At 42.4% G+C, this 22,223-nt stretch overlaps 1 protein-coding gene across 2 annotated transcripts in view; it reads right to left on the reverse strand.

Annotated features, from left to right (window-relative positions):
• The window catches only part of ABCA1 (ATP binding cassette subfamily A member 1), a 131,837-nt gene that overhangs the window by 3,811 nt on the left and 105,803 nt on the right, over nucleotides 1-22,223 (reverse strand). For both annotated transcript variants that reach the window (XM_077140813.1, XM_077140805.1), the window contains exons 31-49: nucleotides 20,410-20,599; nucleotides 19,331-19,425; nucleotides 18,332-18,364; nucleotides 17,060-17,165; nucleotides 16,150-16,224; nucleotides 15,539-15,708; nucleotides 14,125-14,302; nucleotides 11,153-11,268; nucleotides 10,902-11,046; nucleotides 9,177-9,300; nucleotides 7,967-8,096; nucleotides 7,585-7,705; nucleotides 6,733-6,795; nucleotides 5,976-6,082; nucleotides 3,186-3,327; nucleotides 2,646-2,780; nucleotides 1,503-1,606; nucleotides 852-944; nucleotides 3-246 (exon numbers count right to left, since the gene is read on the reverse strand). In XM_077140813.1, the coding sequence (XP_076996928.1) occupies nucleotides 3-246; nucleotides 852-944; nucleotides 1,503-1,606; nucleotides 2,646-2,780; nucleotides 3,186-3,327; nucleotides 5,976-6,082; nucleotides 6,733-6,795; nucleotides 7,585-7,705; nucleotides 7,967-8,096; nucleotides 9,177-9,300; nucleotides 10,902-11,046; nucleotides 11,153-11,268; nucleotides 14,125-14,302; nucleotides 15,539-15,708; nucleotides 16,150-16,224; nucleotides 17,060-17,165; nucleotides 18,332-18,364; nucleotides 19,331-19,425; nucleotides 20,410-20,599 (2,371 nt within the window). The remainder of the gene's footprint in view (nucleotides 1-2; nucleotides 247-851; nucleotides 945-1,502; nucleotides 1,607-2,645; nucleotides 2,781-3,185; nucleotides 3,328-5,975; nucleotides 6,083-6,732; nucleotides 6,796-7,584; nucleotides 7,706-7,966; nucleotides 8,097-9,176; nucleotides 9,301-10,901; nucleotides 11,047-11,152; nucleotides 11,269-14,124; nucleotides 14,303-15,538; nucleotides 15,709-16,149; nucleotides 16,225-17,059; nucleotides 17,166-18,331; nucleotides 18,365-19,330; nucleotides 19,426-20,409; nucleotides 20,600-22,223) is intronic.

Genomic DNA, 22,223 nt, shown 5'->3' on the forward strand with positions numbered 1-22,223 from the left:
ACTTGGTCAAGTGTTGTCTGAGAAACGGAGTAGTCTTCTATGTGGAGTCGTTTTTTGCTCTGGGAGAGGATACTGAATATCCTTGCCAGGGAAGATAATGAAGATGGAAGCTGGTACTGTAACATGTTCCGGTGTTTCTCTTTTAAGACACTTCCTGGAAAGGCGAGTCCAAAGAATTCCTGGACTGGCTTCAGGTCAGGGTTTGACCCCGCTATTCGTACAACTATTGTGTAACCATCTCCAAACCTGAAAGCAGCAAAATAAAAATCACATGTAGGATCCCCAGGAAACTTCTCAAAAGAATCTTTAATCCCAAGAACCCAACTTGTGCCATGAAAGAGGGAGGTCCCTAACGGATCTAGAAATACGTTTTACTTAATGAATATCCAACTCTATGTCAGGTGCCATGCTTAGTGCTTTAAATCCATGATCTCATTTGATCTTCACCCTGACCCATGAGGTCTGATGGATGTTACAAAGATAGAAACACTTGCCCATGACCCCAAAACTCATAGGTGTAGAGCCAGGATGTGAGCCCAAAAGGTTTGACTCCAGAGCCTGTGCAGTTAACCACGTTGACATATGCAAATTATTTACCTAAATAACAAAGCTAGAGTATAGATACTCCTAGAAAACTGAGTCTAATGCAAATAACGTGCCCTAGGGCTCACAGTTAGTAATTGGCAAAGATATAAGTTGAATGGATCCCTGTTTGATCTTAAAACCCTCATTCTTTCCATTCTACCATTTTTCTGTTTTATTTCCCTTTATTTTAGAACTACCATTTAGACATTCACAAGAGTATAAATAAGCTGGCTCACTAGGAGCCATCCCAAAAAAGCTCTCTTTACCTGTTTTTCAGATGCTGGACGCTGCCAAGACACCTGAACTTCCCATTGACCATAATTGCCATCCTAGTGCAAAGAGCTTCACATTCTTCCATGCTGTAGGGGAATAAAACAAGCTTTAGGTTTAGTTCATGGTTTAGTTCTCCTAAACCACCAGAACGTCACTAACACATCTGGTATTTCAAAGAAACAGCTTCCCAGCTTCCTAGGACATGATTGCATCATTTTACGAATGTGGAAAAAAGCTATAAACAATGCAATATCCTAGAAAAGGGTGACAGTTAAATAAATTAGGATATATCCTAATGTACTATCACTTATAGCTGGATTGTATTCAGTTAGGATATATCCTAATTTACTGACTAGGAATAATGTTCACAATATACAGCAGTATACATATCATGCATTTTTGTAAAGGAATGGATACACACATAAATACTTGCATATACAGATTTGCATAGGAAACTGCAAAGATACATAGTCCAATGATAATAATAGTTGTCTCCAAGTCATAATAATTTTAGGAGATTATAGTTGTTTTTTTCTTGGTCTTTCTGTACCTCCTAATTTTTACATAATGATCATATATGTTTCTTGGCAATTTTTTTTTTTAATTATACAACACAGATGCCAAGCCAGATCTTCACCACAGACCTATGAGATGTAAGCACTACTGATCTTCCCTCCTTGATGATACTTAGAGCACAATTCCACAAGAATCGCCGGGCTTTGGGATCCATGCCTGTGGTTGGCTCATCCTGTAGCCAGAAAAAAAGAAATAATTCTTTTACTCCAGCTGAAAAGACATCTTAAACACTATTTGTTTGTAAATGCAGAGTACTTTTGAAACAGTCTAAATCTTAGCTTACTATTAACTTCCAGTTGTTTCTAGCAGGTATAAAAAAATCAGACCTAGTGTATGGAATAAGTTTCATATTTGTTTGTAACCAGTTCACTTTTATTTATAAGTTTCTTATTGAAGCAGGAAACTCAAGTAATTGAGTAAATTTTTATGAAATTAAATTTGTCCAGATAAACAAAAGGAATGGGAAAAAAAGCCATTTAGTTTCAATTTCATCTTTTCATGACCTGACAAGTACATTTGTCTGAAATCACTACTGAAGTCAGCAGAAGGTTTGGGTAACATTCTTTTTCTTCATTTTTTTTTATTCTAGCTCATTCCAACTTAGCATGACATATTCCACTTGTTAGTCTTAGAGAAACAAATTCCAGACCCATGTGGTCTGGATAACATTAAAACCTCAACCCAAGGCTACTTCTTATTATAACTTCAATTCTCATCTACTCTACAGAAACCCGAGTCAAGGACTGCTGCCCCAGTCCAACCTTCTCCTTTTCTTCTGTGTAAGGAACAGTGAGTGACCCAGTTGCCACTTTAAGGATCTTAAAGCTATATGTATATGCTCCATCTTCACGAGATGAGCCCATAGGTGGTTCATGTTCCAGAAAAAGTTCAAATCACACACACACAGCCTCAGCCACAGGGGACACAGTGCTCCATGCCAGAGAAACAAGGCTGCTGGAGTACCTCTATTTGGGAGAGTCTGAGAGCATAGGAGAGCCAACTTGGTGCCAAGGGAGAGGAACAAGAGAGCTTCACCCAGGTTCCCCAAGGCTACACTGCTGTTCCTGGCAGGGAGGGAAGGTGGGCATGGGGGGGGGGGGGGGGTTGGTGAAGGGGGTAGTCAGGCATGCAAAACCCCTTTGGCATATAGGATTTTTAAAAAGCAACGTTTTCCATTCAGGCCAGGAGTTTTCCTTCCACACCACACTCACCAGAAATACCACAGGAGGCCCGCCAATCAAAGCCATGGCTGTCGAGAGCTTACGCTTGTTGCCTCCACTGTAGTTACCGGCATATTTTTCTCCATACTTTAGGAGGCCCAGTTTCCGAATTGCCCACTCACCAACCTGGAGCAACAGAGGGCAACTTGACTTTTATCTGGCCTGGTGACTTTTATCATGTTTTTTTTTTTTACATTTACAAATTCAAATTCTTTCACTGAGTAGGACTGGATTCCATAATCACGGCCTGGCAACTGCTAAGAAGCCAGAGCTAGTGGGAAGGGATTCGTGAGGGTGAGAACAGCATTCCCTCACTGCTCTCCAGCATGTGTCTCCCCAAAGACCCCGCTCCACTGCCATCGGGATCCCCACCCTCAAGGGGGTTACAGAAGCCAGCATTTTATGCCGCTATATCCATGAGGAAAAGGGGGCCTAAAATCAATGATAGTGCAGGAAAGTGAAATTCCTAAGTTACACTGTCAGGATACCAGAGGAGGAGGCAGGCTAGCTTTCCAGTGTCTTCGCCTGTACCTTGCCAACTTCTTTCTCTGGAACTCCTCTCAAGAGTGCAAAGAACTCCACGTGTTCCCTCCCGGTCAGCAGCTCTGTGATGGCATCAAACTGTGGGCAGTAGCCCATGTTCTGATGTACTTCATGGATGTTTGATAAGATACTGCAAAGAAGAACAAAACTGATCAATCTGGCCTATAGTTTCCAGAAAGTATGCTTGAGCATGAAAGAATTATCTGTGAGCACACCTACTCAAGGACAGCCTTTCTGCCCCAAGATGCCAGAGGCAAAGGGAAACGAGCCTGCCCTCTCCACCTGGCACTGCATGTCCTGCTTCTTCCTTTCCCGGCCCTTAGGGCACCTGACTCTCCCCAACAATATGAAGACAGTCTCAATCTGGAACAGCACAATTTTTACCAACTACTAGAGTAACACCATTCTGGGGCTTTAGAGCTAAGTCTACCTCCCAGATCTTCAATCTGCACCAAGTGCCCTGGTTGCTCCCAGTCCTCTTCTATGGCCAGTTGGGCCAAAGGAGACCCAGTGACTCTGGATATGAGCTACCTCACTTTCTTCTACCCAACAATGTCTCAGCCAAAGGAGTGTGTTCCAGATTCCTCAGTCCCACTGAATTCCCAACCCAAGTACCCTCTAAATTCATAAGGTGGCTTTGATTACAGACCCTGAGACAATGTGGTGACAGGAAACAAACACCTACAGACCCAATTTTTCATATAATGGTGGGGGCTTTTCAGCCCTATGAAGTCACTCTCAGGTTAGGAAACCCTGATGTGTGTTCACAGAGACATCATTCACAATAGCAAAAGGGTAGAAACAACCACAGATGAATGGATAAACAAAATGTAGTGTATCTACACAATAGGATATTATTCAGCTATAAAAAAAGGAATAGAGTTCTGATACATACTACAACATGGATGAATCCTGAAAACATTTATACAAAGGTAGATAAGCCAGACACAAAATGACATCTATTGTATGAGTCCACTTATATGAAATACCTAGAATAAGCAAATCCAAAGAGACAAAGTAGATGAGTGGTTGCCTAGGGCCTGGGGAAGGGGGAAAGGAGAGCTATTGCTTAATGGGTCAAGAGTTTCTGTTTGGGATGATGGAAAAGTTTTGGTAATGGATGGTAGTGACGATAGCACAACCTTGTCAATCTATTAATTCCACTGAATTGTATACTTAAAAATGGTTAAAATGGCAAATTTTATGTTATGTATATGTTGCCACAATAACATTTTTTTTTAAATCCCTGATATGGGGGAAGTTCTGGGTCCACCTCCAACCTAAGGACTGTGCTTCAGACACCTCTCAACTGCCATGATCTTAACCTTTCAATAGTACTCATTTCTGAATATCTGATTAGTTCCCCCGGGACCAGTCTTTTCCAGAATTATGGTTGAGGTAGCCAGCCCATAGACTTGGTACCTGCCCACTCAGCTATACTGCTCAAGCCAGATCTTACTACCATTTAGAGTGACAAACTTGTGTTTGGCACAGTTACTGCCATTGCTATAAGGCCTAGGAGCCCAGTACTAGCAACAAGCCTGGGGAAGCAGCTACACAGGCTTAGGCCTGCTATTCCCAAAATATCCATTCTTATAACCTGCTTTTACTTTGCTACTGAAAAAATTGGTAAGAGAGAGGGGAGGAGACTGATGATGGGTACCGTAAGCCCCTTGCTCTTTTAAATTCTATTGGCTAACAGCCCCTAGTTTAGTGTTTTAAAATTATAAGTCATCACCCTTTAGCAGGTTGTAAAGTAAATTTAGTGGGTCAAGAATAGCATTTTATAAATGACATGGTATAGTGTAGAATAAGAAATATCAGAGTGCACTGCAAATAGTAAAACTAGGTATTATTTTATGAAACTTGTATTTAAGTGTTTATGTGTCTGGGTATACATACTGGATTGAGATGTAAAATGCATTTCCTATAATACATCGTAGTCAAACGGTTTGAGTCACTGCCTTATAACATTTTTCTCCATATAACAAGCCCGGAGAAGTCCCACATGTCCAAGGGTAACAACATTGCCTAACAGGTCTCTAAAGTGTAACTGTACCCCAAAGATCTAATTGTTTATCCATTCTCAGAAAGTAACCTGATGGTGACAACATCAACTGATAAACCCTTTAGAGAGGGCAATTTGGCAGGTATATATCGCTTGACCTTCTAGGAATTTTCCTTGAGGAAATGGTCAAAGATGAAAACAAGAACATACTTACATAATCAAAATGGAAACAAGTAAATGTCCAACAATAAATGGTTGATTAAATAAATTATTGAGCATGTACAGTGGCATTTCATTTAGCTATATAAAATTCTCCATCTTAGTATATATAAACCATTTCACATTGGAAAATACTTAAATTGTACTCATAACCAATAAAAACTAATTTGGAACTCTACATAGTATGATCTCAATTTATTATATACTTTATGCATATATAAGAGATTTCGGGAGAGGAAAATGTTCTAAAACTGTATTGTGATGATAGTGGCACAACTCTGAAAATTTACTAAAACTCATTAAATTGAACTCTTAAAACAGATAAACTGTTTGGTATATAAATTATACCCCAATAAATCTGTTAAAAAAGAGACCAAAAGGAAATGAAACCATTTCTAGCTTGGGGTGATTTTTCTTATCTTTATACTTGACTATATTTCAGCATATTTATGATCTCTATATAGTATTTTTATGATCAGAAAAAAAATAAACAATATATTAATAAAGTAAAAATATCTTTGTGACAAAATGCAGGCCCCTTCTTTTCTTACCTATTTTTGTTAAGAAAAGCATCTCCTCTGGTTACAGTGGTATCTCCAGTTAACATCTTGAAAGTTGATGATTTTCCAGCCCCGTTAACTCCCAGGAGTCCAAAGCACTAAAAACATAAGTTTGGGTAAACTGTATGAACCAATTACAAAAAAAATATGAATATAAATCACCTTTTTCAGATAGTACCTCAGCTCAGTATTTATTTAACATGATCTCCCAAATCACTCTAAAATACCAATGTAGAGTCAAATATTTTCATGGTTTTAAGAAATCACGAGGATATTTAAACACGCATTTATAATAGGACCGTTATAAGTGTGGATATCTTGGTAAATATTATTTGAGTCATCAGGCAGAGGCCAAGATCAATGTGTGAAAAACAGTAATGAAAGCCAAGCAGTCAAACTTCAACCACTAATCCAGCTAAAGGGCAAAATAGAACACAAACATGAAAGAAAACAGAGGTGGTCTATTTTTTAAATCTATTTGAATTTCACGATCACTGTGAATGGACCACAAAAGAATATTGCGGGTGTGCATGATTTTCTTAAACTGCCCGAGACTATTCAAAATCGCTGGTGAGAGGTGTCTACCCAAAGACTGATTGCTCACACAGATACAAGCAGGAAAGTCTTCAGAAGCTACTTTTATCCCTTACAGATATTCCTATTTTGACTCAATAGAGATAGTCTGAATCAAGAGAGACAAACAAAAACAGGTACAAATCTGAATCAAACTTGGACAAAATGCCTTTACCTCCCCGGGGGGAATGCCGACACAAATCCTGTCAACAGCAGGCTTCCTCTTCCTTCTATAGACCTACAGTAAACAAAATCCAAAACTTCATGAGCCTCAGTGATTCACAGCTGTCCCAAGCAATCATGGAGGAGGGAATTATAACCACAAAATAAGACCCACTGATAAGACTAACTCACATACTTGAGGTGCTAAAAGCCTCTTTGTGGTAAACAGCTTCTGACTGTCTTTGAAGTTCAAAATTACAGTGAACTGCCCCCTCTTTTTAAAAAACATTTCTAATATCAACCTTTGAGAAAATCATTAAATAATTTTTTTCACTTATTTAGCATATAAAGATGGTGTGGATGTTTAAAAGTTAAATTAGAGAGATTCTACAGAGTAGAAACTTGCATTCCAAATAAGATTTACATGTACTTGTATTACAAAATAATGAACTGCTGAAATTCTGGCACCTAGAGAGGGCTCAAACAGACCTTCCTCCTGAGCAGTAGAGATAAATCAGCTTTGTGGACTATGAAACTCAAAATCATTTATTTTCCCCCACATCTGCTCAGACTAGATATACCATATTAGTATGTTTTAATAACTGACATAAATTTAAGTACACAAAACAAATATATTCAAGAATGAGGATTCACATTACAAAAGGATTCTCAGTAGGGTTTCTTTAATTAAGGAGTCTCCACAGTACATTTAAAATAAAATTAAATTGGCAGATACTTGGCATGCCTGCACATTTTGGGAAGCATGCTCTTTTCATAAAGCAAATCAGCAAAATACTAGTTCCTGACACACAAAGCTGATAAAAAATGAAGACAAGCAGTGTTACAGGATGTACTGCTGCCTCACCTTAGTCAACTCCTTAATTTCCAAGATGTCATTCTGTCCTCCACCATCAAGAATCCTCTGCCTTTCCCGCCTCACATCATCATCCTCATCATTCAGAGGAGGAAGCTTTGCATTAACAGGTCTTAGGGGGAAAAATTAAGAAAAACAATCCCTTTGAGACATTTTTCAAGACAAGGACCCCCCTCTCTAAAGCAGCTCTATAAAACCTACTCTCCACAATCTCCAGGATTGGCAGGGTTGGGGGATGCCCACATTAGGAAAGTCAGCTTAACTGGCTACTTTTGAGTTTAATTTAACCCGTCCCACAGAACACATATTCCTGGGCTCTTCTTTTGTGACCCTCAAGCGGGCTGAGCTCTGTGGGTTCCGAGAAAAAGCTCACCTGGGCCTGATGAAGAATCTGTACTGGATCAGAACAGTGATGAGGAAAAAGACCACGCCTTCCACGGCCATAGCAAAGAGGTTCCGTCCCACCAAGTCCCAAGACAGCGGCGAGACAAAGCGGTTCTCCCCTGGCAGACACGACAGAGATTCCATCAGAATGCAAGGAGCGAGCCATGAGCCGTCCTCAAACTAGCAACAAATTCACCCATCTTCCTAAAAACACCAGTGACTGTCATCCACCCCAAGGAGGAAAAAACACAATGAGGAGAGAGTGATGCCTTTCCAAGTCTGATTTGGGGGGGCGGGGGGGGGGGGAATCAAGGAAACACACTGCACCCAACAACCAAGCAGCATTTCAGGGTCATGCTGTATCAGATCTGCAGCTTCAGCTAAAATACTTAATGTTTCTTTTTTAATGAGGCATGCCAAAAGCTGTCTACTAAAAGGACAATGGTCCCCGCCAACTTAGGATAATTCTTAGGGTCAGTATCTTAATAAAGTATAAATTTCACTAATAAGGAAAATACTTGAAATCACTTTGACTAAAAAGATGCCCTTTTCGATAGTGTATAAGGTAACTAGGAACTCTGATCACCTGGTTGTTAAGTAAATATTCCATAAATTGCTTATGTAATGCCTTTATCCATCCTAGTTGAAAAAAAAAATCCTTATTCTATGTTTATTAAATGACACGCCCCTTCTAACTATTTTAGTCAGTGATGAATGACAGTAAGGTGGCCACTAGAGAAATATTTTTGAAGACTCTAAAGGTAGAAAGAGCTGCAGTAAATTACCTTTTTATCAATTGTGTAAAAGATCATGTGACCACATCTGCAGACTGCATTCTGATTTTTCTGGGCCTAACGAGCCAAAGTTTGCATTTTTCCTTCTGATTCTATGGTCTGTATCTAAAACCCAAAACTGTGGTTTGACTTTTCCAATGACTCTGACAAACCTACCCAGTGGTATTGGGTACTGGGCCCAACTAAAGCCAGCAGCTTCTTTATCTCTTCAAACACCTTCTCTGTTTTCTCGGAGCTAACAGAGGCAAGGCCTGACAAAGGGCTTTGTCACAAGACCAAAGCCACATCCAGCTGCATCAGCACAACCCTGGCTACCTGCTCTTTCCAAAACAAAGGCCAGAGTACCAAGGTCCATGCAAATGGACATCTCCACCAAGGCATCCTGCAGCCCCTGCTGACACTCACCAAACCTTTCCAGGGCATCGGCCATTGCCTGGTTTTTCACCATGTCAATGAGCCCCCGGCCCAGGCAAAAATGTGGGAAAATCAAGAACACAGACTTCAGGATGTCGTTGATGTTATTCAGCTTCTATGAAAAATAAAACACAGAGAGAAAGAGAGAGAGAGACTGAGAAAGGGTGCCATTTGTGGCTTAATTAAAAATGTATCCAGAAACCCAGGTTTGATTCCCAGTGCCAACCCATGCAAAAAAAAAAAAAATATATATATATATATATATATCAAAGACTGAAGAAAATACATGATTCCCTGGGGATAAACGGGATCTTTGAATTCAGATACCAGTAAATAGTAGCAGCCATACCTGATGATATATAACATTAAAGTTGGTCTTTAGAAAATTTGGAATAATGTGCTAATTAGGGAGAAAAATGAACAAAGTTTAGAAACAGGGCTATATTTTATGGGAAGCAAGTCTGTAACAAAAGCTTTGCCTGGTATTTTAAATGCAAATTTTTATGTCTATGTCAATAAATTCATTCTACTGGAATTTTAAAAAATTATTCTTGAATACTCCAAAGCTTATTAAAAACCCAGAAGCCAACAGTAGCCATATATTCAACAACTGAGTTAGGGTTGCCTTGTGCTGGATATGACAGCAGGGCACTGCGAAGGTGAAAGTTAATAAGAAATGATCTCTACCCTAAGGAAGAGACTCATGTGAACAGGGAACTACTACCTAACCAGATATATGTTATACTCGAGGTACATATTGAGAGCTTGGGAACGCAGGAAAGGAGGGGGCACTTCCCATAGAGCAGTTGAGGAAAGTTTCACATTGGAGCTGAACCTTGAAGTGTAAGTGAGACACCTCCAGACACTAAGAAGGAAGAAGGACATTCTGAGTCAAGTCTATGGGAGTATGGTGGCAGGTTTATGGGACGGCTTGGCTGATGTTTATGATACACTGGGAAAGGGGGTGGTGTGGGCTGGCCAGGAAGGCCATGCCCTGTGAAAGGCCTTGCAAGCCAAGCTAAAGTGTTTGGACAAAGATGATGCAACAGGAATGGAGAGGTAACCTTGTTTAAGAGATCCACAACTGAAGGACTTGACAATGAGACGATGTGAAAGGAGGGAATAAGCAAAAAAGCCTCTAGGCTGACTCTAAGGTGGCCCATGTGAATGACTGGGTGGATGGTCAAGCCACCCAGTATGACAGGGATCACAAGAGAAATATTAGGTTTGAGGGAAAGATGATTAGGAAATGATGAGCTTGGGACATCTAAAATAACTAAATGGAGTCATCCAGCAGGCAGGTGAGAATGCAAGAATTTAAGGGAAAGATCAAGGCTAAAGGCATAGATCCGAGAGACAACGAGTAAAGGCATCAGATAGTGGTAGTTGAAGTCTTGGGAATGAATGGTATCACCCAGGGGTAGAATCTAAAGTGGAATGCAAAAATGGCAGAGGACAGAACTCTGGGAAGGCAATATTTACACAGAAAGAAGTAAAAAAGAAGCTGTCAGAGGGAAACTGAAAAGGCTTGATCAGAAATATATAAGGAAAATTCAGAGAGAGAAGCACTGTGTCAGAAAATCTACAAACGGACAGAGTTGTCGGTGGTATCCATGCCTCAGATGAGAATAAGAAGATCAGAATTAAACACCATCTGTCCCCCGGCTCCCAGAGATGCTCATCCCAATGGGAAGCCACTCCTTCTGCAGAACTCACATTGCTGGTGAAGAGCTCCAGCACAAAAGTGGCAACACTACCATTGATCCCAATGAAGAGGTTCACGCTGGTGAGGACCACATAAGCTGTGCTGGGGATCTTGAACACGAAGGAGGCCGGGTACATGAGTGGTGTGATAGACCACCTGGTGAGACAGGAAGAAATGTCAACTGACATTTCCCCAACCTTCCCTCAGATATTGGGCGCCATATGCCTGACCCACCCAAATTCCCCACCCAGAGGTGCCTTACCCATACAGCAAAAGGAGAAGAGCTAGCACAGGTAGATTGGTGGAGGACACATAGGACTTCTGCTGGAAGCAGATGAAGATGATAATGACCAGTGTGGCAGGGACCACATAGTTGCACTAAAAATGAAAACAAAGAAATCAAGTTCACCCCTAAGTCAAATACACAACACATCCCAGGTCTTCACCCTCATTGGACAAGAAAGAGCAGATAAACATATAGGAGAATAACTCTGAATTAATGAAGTTCCATAAACTATTAATCAAAATACCAGGCAATACATTTTGACAAGCATTTTACCCTTGGCCGATTTTATAAACTGCATGCCCTTTCTGTCTTTCCAACAGCTAAGCCAAAGTGTCACGCTCAGTAAACTTTCTGAACAATGGATTCTCAGACAAGGTAATTTCAATTTCACAGGCAGCAAATAAGCTTCCATTATTCTTCCCGAAGATGATTGTGTCTGCTTCATCATTAATGCTAGATTACAGTCTTCCCAGGTTCAATCTCACACTGTAATCTATTTATGAGGCTCATATGTTTTTGCTCATAACACGAATGTCAAAACTGTTTCATCACACTGGGGATAATTTTAAAGTCTGTCCTGACAGGGTATCAAGCATTAAAATGCAGAAATAAAGACCTGAGCATAAGACAATTATGAGAATTCATGGCAGGCAGAGCAGAGCCTGGGGAGGGGGGCAACGAGCGGGTCTGTCTGTGGTTGAAAAGATTGCAGCTTCAGACCACAGAGCTCTGCCTCAATCAGTCCTACTCAATGTTATTTATCAACAATTTAGATGGAGATATGCTTTTAGCAAATTTTGGAGGCTCTAAAAGCAGGGAGTGACAGATAACATCCAGGCAGATAAGCGATGTCCTTGAGTGCAGAGACTGGATCTTTCCTCTCTGACGCCTCTATGTCTGATCAAGTACAGCAGGTCCATGATGAGCGTGTTGTGTGTGTGTTAAATGAATTTCTAGATTCAGATAAAATAATCAAGCCAGCACTAAACAAGTAAGATGTAGCTTCATAGGGATACACATAATGTTTAAAGTTCAAAAAGTCTGCTGTATTGGTATAAAATGAAAGACAAATGATTTTCAAACCGAAAGTGGAGGTTTCATTTCACCACTAGGTTGCAAAATTACTAACACAGCACTATTTCCAAAATGTAAGACATCCCTGAGCTCTGTTAATGAGGATGGATAAAGATTAACTCCCTCTACAATGCCTTCCTGACCAAAAACAGGGAAAGAAATGTGACAAAATAAGGTATCAGAGGCTAAGGCAGTTCAAATAGAGTGGAGAAGCTATTCCAGAGGCTGCTCTTATGCAAGCTTCAGCTAGATATTACCAATTGACATGGTTTACCAACCCCCAACTAACATCATTCCTGTTAACCCTAAATAACACCCAGGGCTCTACCTGAGATCCTACAAAAGTTGCACACGTTACGTTTACTTTACAGAAACCTAAAATCTTCATATGGTTCCTAGGCCAGATAAATCCTGAAACCCAGAGGTACCAGTCTCTCCAAGAATATCAACTAATTCCATCCCCCCATCCCATACAGTCAACACCCCTTTTCAACATGAAAAAGTTAGGATGGGCATAATCTAAATACCCCTAAATACTGGGAGAAAGATCAAAGGAGAAGGAGGAGTTATCCAGAGAAGTTAGGATATAACAAATGAGTATGACTGCTGAATCATTATAATGATACTTCTTTTTAGTCTCCAGTGTCTTGGAGCAGCTACAAGGAAAAACCTAAAATTGCGGAACTGTAATCCATACCAAAATTTAAAATCTGTTCTACAACTAATTCCTAAAATGCACTTTGAAATTCATTGCTTTTTTTGTATATATGTTATATTTCACAGTGAAAATTTAAAAAACAAAAAAAAAAGATGAACTCCCTCTAGACTCATTACTCACTCCGACCAGAGCCTGAACACTCAGGGTTGATTCTGGGCTTTGCATTTGAAAAGGGACATCAACAATGCAGAGCAGGGTATGGAAAGGCAATTGATCAGAACAGGGACAAGCTTAGAGGCTTGGTACAGTCATCACAAACGTCCTCCTCCTCATCTTCATCATCATCACACACTTGCATAGAGCTTTAGAAATTAGATGTGTTCTCATCTATCATCTGATCTCGGGAAGATCCGGATTAAATGAGAGCTGGCTTCAAATATCTGAGGGGCTGCTCAGAGGAAGAAGATTAAGATCTGTTCCCGGTAGCTTCCAACTGATAAACGTTATAGGGAAAAGGTATATTTCAGCTCCAATTTGCACTAATTAGAACTTCAGAATACAGTTAAGTCCCTCCTATGGGTCCAAGCTGAAGCAATATGTGATATATTATACAAAAGCATGTGCAATGGATGGGTAAGCTGCTGGTAAAATGTACTGAGTTTTCAAATGACAGATGCATTTCCTAGGACGGCAACAAACACCCTGACTCTGGCGGCAATATCTTATCAGAGAAGTTAAAAGCGCTGGCTTGGATTTTGAACTAAAGATCTTCCAACTCTATGTTTCTTGGAGAAGTTTTCACTTAGGAAATCAGATGGTGGTGGTGTTTAGCTGCAGACAGTGTGGACACATTTTCTCTGATGTGAGATGAGCTGCCTATCCAATGCTGCGTCTGGTGTCATGACCAAAGTCTCTGCCTTTTTCTTTTCGTACTTTTTTTTGTATGCTGCATGGTGGGGGACTTTTTCCATGTGAGTATCCCCTTATGGCAGCACCATTAGCTGAAGTTTCTGTTTGTTTGTATGCTTGCTTGTTTGCTTTATAGGAAGTGCATGGGCCAGGAATCAAACCCAGGTCTCCCACATGGTGTGCGAGAATTCTACCCTACCCTCGCACCACCCTTTCCATACAGGTGATTCCCAGGACTTCCTTCTTCCTTATACATGCCACGGCCCAGACGATGATTTACAAGGAGGCAGCAGACCTGCGTCCTTACCATATCCCAGACAAAATTGGAGAGCCAGTAGATGACGGGCTTCACGCCACTAATGAACTGCAGATGCTTAGCTTTGCTGACCCGCTCCTGGATCAGGAACACCACAAAGCTGGCCGGGACGAAGGACATGGCAAAGATGACACAGATGGAAACAAGGACGTCCACCGACGTGGTCATCCTGGAAGGAGAAAGGTAGTGAGGATCAGAGTGGCCTTTGTGTAGTTGGGAGCTCAGTCGATGCGGTCACATGCGCACAGACACCTGAGGACAGCCCAGGGACAAGCATCTGTCCACCAAATGTCTTTCATTCAGGAGTTAAAAGACGATCATTTTCAGGTCAGAAAAACTGAAAATTGAAATGTGAAACCGATGTCACTGAGATCAACGGAGTCCCGTGCCGTGACATAACTACCAAAAGACAGCTGAAAACGGCCCCCAGAGTCACCACTCTTGCCCTTGTCAGAGCAGCAGGATGTAAATTTTTCACACACAGACATTAATTAACGTGGTTTGAAAACGTAAGAAGAGCAGACAGATCACGGTGAGACCACTAGGTTCACTCTTTCTGGCTGTAAATACATTTGAAAACATTAAAATAATGTGTAGCAGATCACATTGACAGATCATAACAGATCTCTATCAGATGCAAAGATTGTAGCAGGTCCTTTTTATAAAAGGAACAATCTTGAAGCCCATCAGATAGGGTCTCGGCGTAAAATTCCCAGCAAACTAGGGTAAAATTCCATGGGAGTTAAGCAGAAATGTTAACTGTGCCAAGCCCCACATACAGTAAAGGGATCTATCGTGTCAAATATCAACTGAGCCTGGAGCTGCGACTGCCTATTTACTGAATTGTCTCATTTAACATCATACATTTAGAAAGTTCTAAAGACCAGATTTAAAGCCAGACCTCTAATTCCAAAGGCTATATACTTTAAACTAGATCACTCTGGCTTATACTTGACAAACAGTTTAAAAGACTTACCAAAAAAAAATTATTTCAGGAATTACAAACACAATTAAACCAATAAAACCATGTTTTGCCAATTAAAACAGAGGCTCCAAAAACAAATGAAACTGGTTGTTATGAAACATTTGTGTTAATGGTGGGTTCAAATACTATAGGATTTCATTAGCAATTTTTTAACTCACTTTTTCCAAATTCACTAAATGCAATGATATTTGCATATCAGGGTCATCTCTCTTCTGTGCTTCAAGAGACCAGGTCAGCCAATTTATAAGCTGATCACTTTCTGGCCCAGAGCTTGGACCAACCCAGAGGTGCCATCGTGTAACCATCTCCCCAGCGGTGACCCTACAATGGCTCCAGACTTCCTTCCCCACTCCCTCATCCACCACCACTTCCCCTTCCCCTCCCTTCCTATCCCATCCATTCAGACGCAGATGCACTTACAGAGCCACTTCTGAGAGCTGCTGCTTGGTGAGGTTCAGGGGGTGATTGAAAGCAGTAATCCCATACCGGCTCGGATTTTCTCCCTTCTGCAGGTTGGCCCGGAGAATGGCATTGTTGATGACATTCAGGAAAGAGCTGATGGCGTGCCAGCCCTTGTTATTGAACCACACCTACAATAAAACATGTGAGGCACAGGGTAATACCCCCAAGCCTGCTTCCAGAGCTAAGTGCATGCCCAAGACATACACACAAACCTGGGGAAGAAGACGGTCAGAGAACACGGCAACGTCATGAGAGCCGCCAGGATATCCTGAGCACTGATGGTGGGAACGGGCACTGTGCCCCGGGCTTCATTTCATCCTCACCACAGCTCTAAGTGTGCTGTAATTCCCATGCCCACTTTACAGATGAAGAAACTGAGGCATGATCACAAGGAGCCTCCTCGTCTATCTGGTGGCAAATCCATGATCTTAACCACTACCCCGTACTGCCTCGCTGGTGAAGTCATGAACAGCCCCTATCAACTTCATCGTGAGCTGAATGAGTACTCTTCAGGAAATGTGAGGATGACTGCTCACCAAGAAGCTACTGGAACACAGGCAGGGCCTTACCTTGACATTGGTTTTGGTGTCCAGCCCTGTCAAGAACCTTCCCAAGCTGCTGAGAAATCGATCCGCTGAACTGTCCTGTGAACAAGAGAAGGCTGACTCAGCTTGAGGGTTCTCACAGGGAAGGGGCAATGTTATGTTTGGAAATGCCCCGTGGAAAGCCCGCCAACCCTGTGAAGGGCAAAGTCACAACCACCTCGCTCACGGAAATGAAATCTGGAGCCATTACACCAGAGGCCCTAAGAACCAAGTGACCTGAAATATGAAAGCATGATGCTGTCAGGATGCCACAAATCTCGAAAGGAATCATGGGAAATCCATGACGCTAAGTCCCAAGGCTCGGCTGTCTGGCTGTACCTGGATGGTGAGGATGCTTCAGAGTGGTCCCCAGGCATCATGCCAAGAGCCCCCTGCAGTGTCTGCACCACACTCCATACAGATGTGTGAGGCACAGGGGGCATGTGCCAGAGCCCTGGAGCCCGTATCATCTGACCCCCTCAATTCTCATTTTAAAAAAAGAGACACTGGTGATGCTGAGAAATGAAGGACTGCTTATCAGTCCCTGAAAACCAGCCTCCCAGCTAAAAAAAGACAATGATTGATTTCTCCTTCAGCTAGTATTGTTTTAGAAAAGTATGTGTGTAGCCCCCACTTACTCTGGCTGGATTGATAAGCACAGTTACTCTGAGGGCTTTTAAATCTCTGAATCTATTTTTTATGTACATTTTTGGGCTTTTAAATGTGCACTAACTCGGTCTCAACTGCTAGCACGAGATGACTAAATGCAGATTTCGTATTCAAAAGCCAAGAAAACAATGAGCTGCTAGATGATCAGATTTACCTACCAGTTATTTCCCAACATCAGCAACTCTGATGCCCATTTTTCTGACATGCCTTGGGATGAATAGCATACCTTGGCCAGCCTCAAGTGTTTCTTCACTTGCTGGATGGCATCGTTAACTTCTTCACTCGGAGGAAGTGCTTGGGAATTGCCGGCACTCAAGGAAAACCCGCCATACCTAAAAGAACAGCCTCACGTTAACACACAGACAGCTGGTACATGATATATACTCAGCAGGAGACACCGCACGTGAGGTACATGCTGCGGTTAGAAGAATTTCCTATTCAGAGGACATCCAAAGTTAAGAGTCCCTGAAAGTCACACCTCATCCTGCTCTTAAGGGATTCTGGCAATCTCTTTTCAATGCTTAGGGTTCCTCTCCCATGTGCTAACAGAAACTAAAAGTGGAGGAAGCCCTATAGAGAGTCGGAGGCCTGACACACTGCGCAAAGAATGGGCCCTCATCACCCAGATGCACCTCCCAGCCTCATGGCTCTGCCCAGACCTGGGTCCAGCAGGTGGGGAGCTGGGATGAGGGGCATTGAGTAGGTGGGGCGGATCGGCCAGACTGGACCCATCCCCAGTGTGGTGTGGGGGGCGCCCTGTAGAGGGTCTGCATCTGCTCTGCTCTGGGTCCCACGAGGCCTGGCCCCTTGGGAAAAAGGCAAAGAGGAAAGGTAGGAAGCACCAACAGGGAGCCAGTCATCAACATCCCCAAGGCAGCCATGCCAGAAGTACAAATTGGCTTCGAGCATTTCTCCCTTTCTCTTTTCCTCCTCAGCCTCACCAGTTCCTTTAAAAACCCAGAGGGATAGATACATAGGTGCAAAGCATTGGAAACAAATGGCTCCATAGCCTCTTTTTTTCATCCCAAGACCTTCTTGGGCCTATACCAAAGGCTTGAAAAAGTGTCCTTGATTCCCTAAGGCCCCTTGGGAATTTGATTTGGGGAGAAAGTAGTAACTAGAATGGGTATTCCTCTTAAAACATTTGGCTACAGCTAAAGTGCAGCGGACCCACAAGAGATTTCTGGATCTCTTCAAGGAAATCAGTATAACAAATATCTTACAGGCCATGGCAGGGGCAACTGGGCACTGAGCAGAAACCACTGTAGGAAAAAACCCACGGTATATCTCACGTAAATCTGGCTGTGCCCCTGCATGTCCCACACCTCCCTCAGGGACTCCGTCCTTCTCAGCGGGAGATGGCACCGGAGAATGCGTGGCTATCAATCTCCAAACCAACAACTTTCCCCATCCCAGGATTCCTGCACCAAAATCGCCCTCCTGAGATAAAGGGACCAAGAAAAACTGGAAAAAAAGAGCAAAAAAGTGACCAACTTACCTAAATTCATTCACCCGGATCTTGTTCTTTAAGCTGCAGAAACCAAAGACAAGGAAACCAGCTATCAGTTTAGGAAAAAAAAAAAAAAAAACTCCTTTTGATGATGCAAAAAGAGTGAATATCTAGCTGAAGATACATCAAAGGGACAGAAATGATTCTATGGTTAGGATGGTGTTGTAGGATTGTGTTGCTGGACAGAAGCCCTACTCAACACGTCTTTTCTTCTTTCCATCTTAAATATATTATTTACATAAGAATCATGCCTTGGATTAAATCAATTTATCTATCACCTTTTAGACCAAGAGACAGGGCATATGAACATAGGTGACTGAAACAGAAGTCTTTCAACTGAAAGGACTATCTCAAAGATAAATGACATGTGCTGAGGTGATGGGTCTTCCTTAGGAACTCGAAGTCATTGTCATTCAAGCATACCCTTGTCATTTAAAGTCACCAAGGACTCCTAACCAAGGGAAGGACACCAGAACAAACATCTCCTGAGCATCTGGTCTGTGCTGAGATGCCCCAGGAAATACACGCTCTTCCAAGGCTCCGGCCACAGCAGGCTGCTACTCCTGCCCAGAACCCCTCTGTGACGCCACATTTTAGCAGGAATTCCAACCAGGAGAGAATAGTCCAAGGCACTCCACACACATCATTTCATGCCCTTCCCACAGCACACTTCTAAGAGACCCTAAGAAACTGAGTTTCTAAAAAGTTAACTGATTGCCCCAAACAAGTCAGTGGTAGAACTGGAATTTGAATCCAGCTTTATTTTCACTCTGGACCAGGATGCCTCAGCTTTTCAAACAACGCTCTGAAAGTTCCCAATACCTCTGGCCATCTATTCTAGCTTGAGAGGCTATCTTATACCCCCAAAAGATATCATCGGTTCAAAAATGTGATATTTCCTCCACCATTCCAGTCTACTATTTGTTAAGTCTTGGAGCTATCTAATCAATAACAGTCAAGTAGAGGCCAAATTTATGAAATAATCACCTTTTGGCTATGATCTGCACATACGTCTTCACCAGATAATCCGAGATGTTTCTTCCCGTCAGATTCTGAAGGATGTCTGCAGTGTTCTGTTTCCTCTGTGACCACATACAAAATCAAGCACATGTGTCTTTATGGCCCAGAACCGGGGTAGAAAACAATTCAAGGACTAGAGGGACACACGCCCCTCCAGCGTGGACCACAGTGTGACCAGAGCTCTGGCCACAGGCTCAGGAACTGCCATCAGCCAACCACCCCCAAGGCATGGCCTTCCTATTGTCCTTGGCACTGGCTATTCATTTACACCAAGCCAAGGACTCCCCAGAAAATGACTGATCAATTAAACAACAAACAGTGACAGGTGATTCTCTGGGTGCAGGTTTATAGAAAAAAGATTTTTAGAAACAGCCTGATTGACCCTGTCCGGTGAATTCTTTTCCTCATTGGAGTTGTACCGAGAGATAGATTCGCTGTTATTTCGAAGAGAGATAAACAAGATTTCTTTAAGTTCTCACATCTATTTAAGATTGCTTGTCCTCACTCATAAAGTAGCATAGAGATCATAAGCAAGTCCCTTCCTGAAATCATTCTCGGCACAAATGGTTCAGAATTTCTTCTCACGTTGAGTCTCAGAGAAGGTCAGAACTGACCAGAGCCACAAAGACTTTCTGGCCCAGGCATCTCAATTCATAGGGGAGGAAAGAGGCCAGGGGGTCAGGTGTGCAGTGCCAGTGGTGAAGCCAGTCTTCAGCCTCCCAGCCTGGAGTGCATTCCATGACACTGAGGGGGTCCACACGCTATGTCTTCCCTAGGCCAATTATCTAGAATCTTTTGTTTTGATTCTAACACAAACTAGCAGGTGTCCTGGGATGACCTTCCAAAACAGGAAAACAGGCCAAGCTCCCTCAGATATAGGAACAATGTTGTCCAGACCAGCTCCCCTCAAAGACTTACATCCTTTTCCATCGATGAAAATTAAGATCAAGACTGAAATACCTCCACACCCCCGATACAATAGGACATTCATTCTTACTTCCCACTCTGCACCCCACCTACTTGGCTGTACCCCAAGAGTGACTCACTTGTGGAGGAGGCAGGCCCCCTGCCCCTGGGGGACAGACAGGCAGCATCTTCTTGATTTTATCGCTGCTACATTGGCAGGCGGGTGAAGGGTTCTCCAACGTCCAGTTCCCGTTCCGGAAGAGGTCCGTGATGGTCGGGGGAACCGGGGCAGAGGTCCACTCCTCCTCCCCGACCAAGCAGGGCATGTTTCTGAAAAAGCAGCAGGACATTAAGGGTAGGATTGTCTGAGAGCACTGTCCTTCCTGTTGCCTCTGGGGAGCAGGATTAATCAACAGCAACTGCAAACGTGCATCTATTCCCTCTCCGTTTGGAAAGGACAAACACCATCTCATTGGAGCTTTGTAAGCTGCCAACATCATGACATCAACATCAACAGATAAGGACTTGGAAGTCAACGAGGCTCTGAAGGCTCATGGACTGAGCTCCGTTCAGTCCAGTTAACCAGCTTCCAGTCAGTCATCCATTTGTTCACTCGACCAGTATTCATTCACTGAGCATCTATGTGCCAGGCACGGCTCTGCATATTTCAGAGTCTGGGGTGAGCAAGACTAAGTCTCTGCCTATGATATGACTGTAAGAAGCAAATTCATAGAATCAGAAACTAGAATACAGGTTACCAGTGTGCTGGAGAAGAGGTGGAAGATGGGGAATTAATGCTTAATCACACAGAATTTCTGTTTGGGGAGATGGAAAACTTTTGGTAATGGATGCCAGTGATGGTAGCACTGCTTATAAAGGTAAATAACACATTTTATATATATATAAATACATACATGGCTGTGTGTAGTAATGGCACGATTATTAGTACTAGGATTGAGCAGACCAGGGCTACTACCCCACCTAGTTTATTGGGGATTGATTGTAAGATGGCGTAGGCAAATAGGAAGTACCATTCTGGTTTAATGTGTGGTGGGGTGCTGAGCGGGTTTGCTGATGTGTAGTTGTCAGGGTCTCCTAGATCTGGTGAGAATAGTACGAGGGTCACTAGTGTTGCGACTATGATTAGTAGGCCTAGGATGTCTTTGATGGTGTAGTAGGGGTGGAATGGGATTTTGTCTATGGCAGATGAGAGTCCTAGTGGGTTGTTAGATCCTGTTTCGTGTAGGAATAATAGGTGTGTTATTACTAGGGCTAGGATAATAAATGGTAGGGTGAAGTGGAATGCGAAGAATCATGTTAGGGTAGCTTTATCTACTGAGAATCCTCCTCAGATCCATTCTACTAGGTCTGTTCCAATACACGGGATAGCTGATAGTAGGTTTGTAATTACGGTGGCGCCTCAGAATGATATTTGTCCTCATGGAAGGACGTATCCCATGAATGCGGTTGCTATTGTGGCTAATAAGAGAATTACTCCAATATTTCAAGTTTCTAAGTATAGGTGGGACCCATAGTACAGGCCGCGGCCTACATGTAGGTATAGGCATATAAAGAATATTGAGGCCCCGCTGGCGTGGATGTAGCGGATTAGTCATCCATAGTTAACATCTCGGCAGATATGGGTGACTGATGAGAATGCTGTGATTGTGTCTGATGTGTAATGTATTGCTAAAAATAGGCCTGTTAGGATTTGGATAATCAGGCAAATTCCTAGTAGAGATCCGAAGTTTCATCATGCTGAAATATTTGATGGTGCGGGGAGGTCAATGAATGATTGGTTGATGATTTTGAATAGTGGGTGAGTTTTACGAATGTGGGTCATTGGTTCTTATAGTTGAAGTACAACAGTGATTTTTCACGTCATTGGTCGTGGTGTAGTCCCATGTAAGAATTATGATGTATTTTGTACTTTTGCTGAGTATTCTGTTTGTCA

This window comes from Tamandua tetradactyla, chromosome 2 (genome assembly GCF_023851605.1).
Source record: "Tamandua tetradactyla isolate mTamTet1 chromosome 2, mTamTet1.pri, whole genome shotgun sequence".
Lineage (NCBI taxonomy): Eukaryota > Metazoa > Chordata > Mammalia > Pilosa > Myrmecophagidae > Tamandua > Tamandua tetradactyla.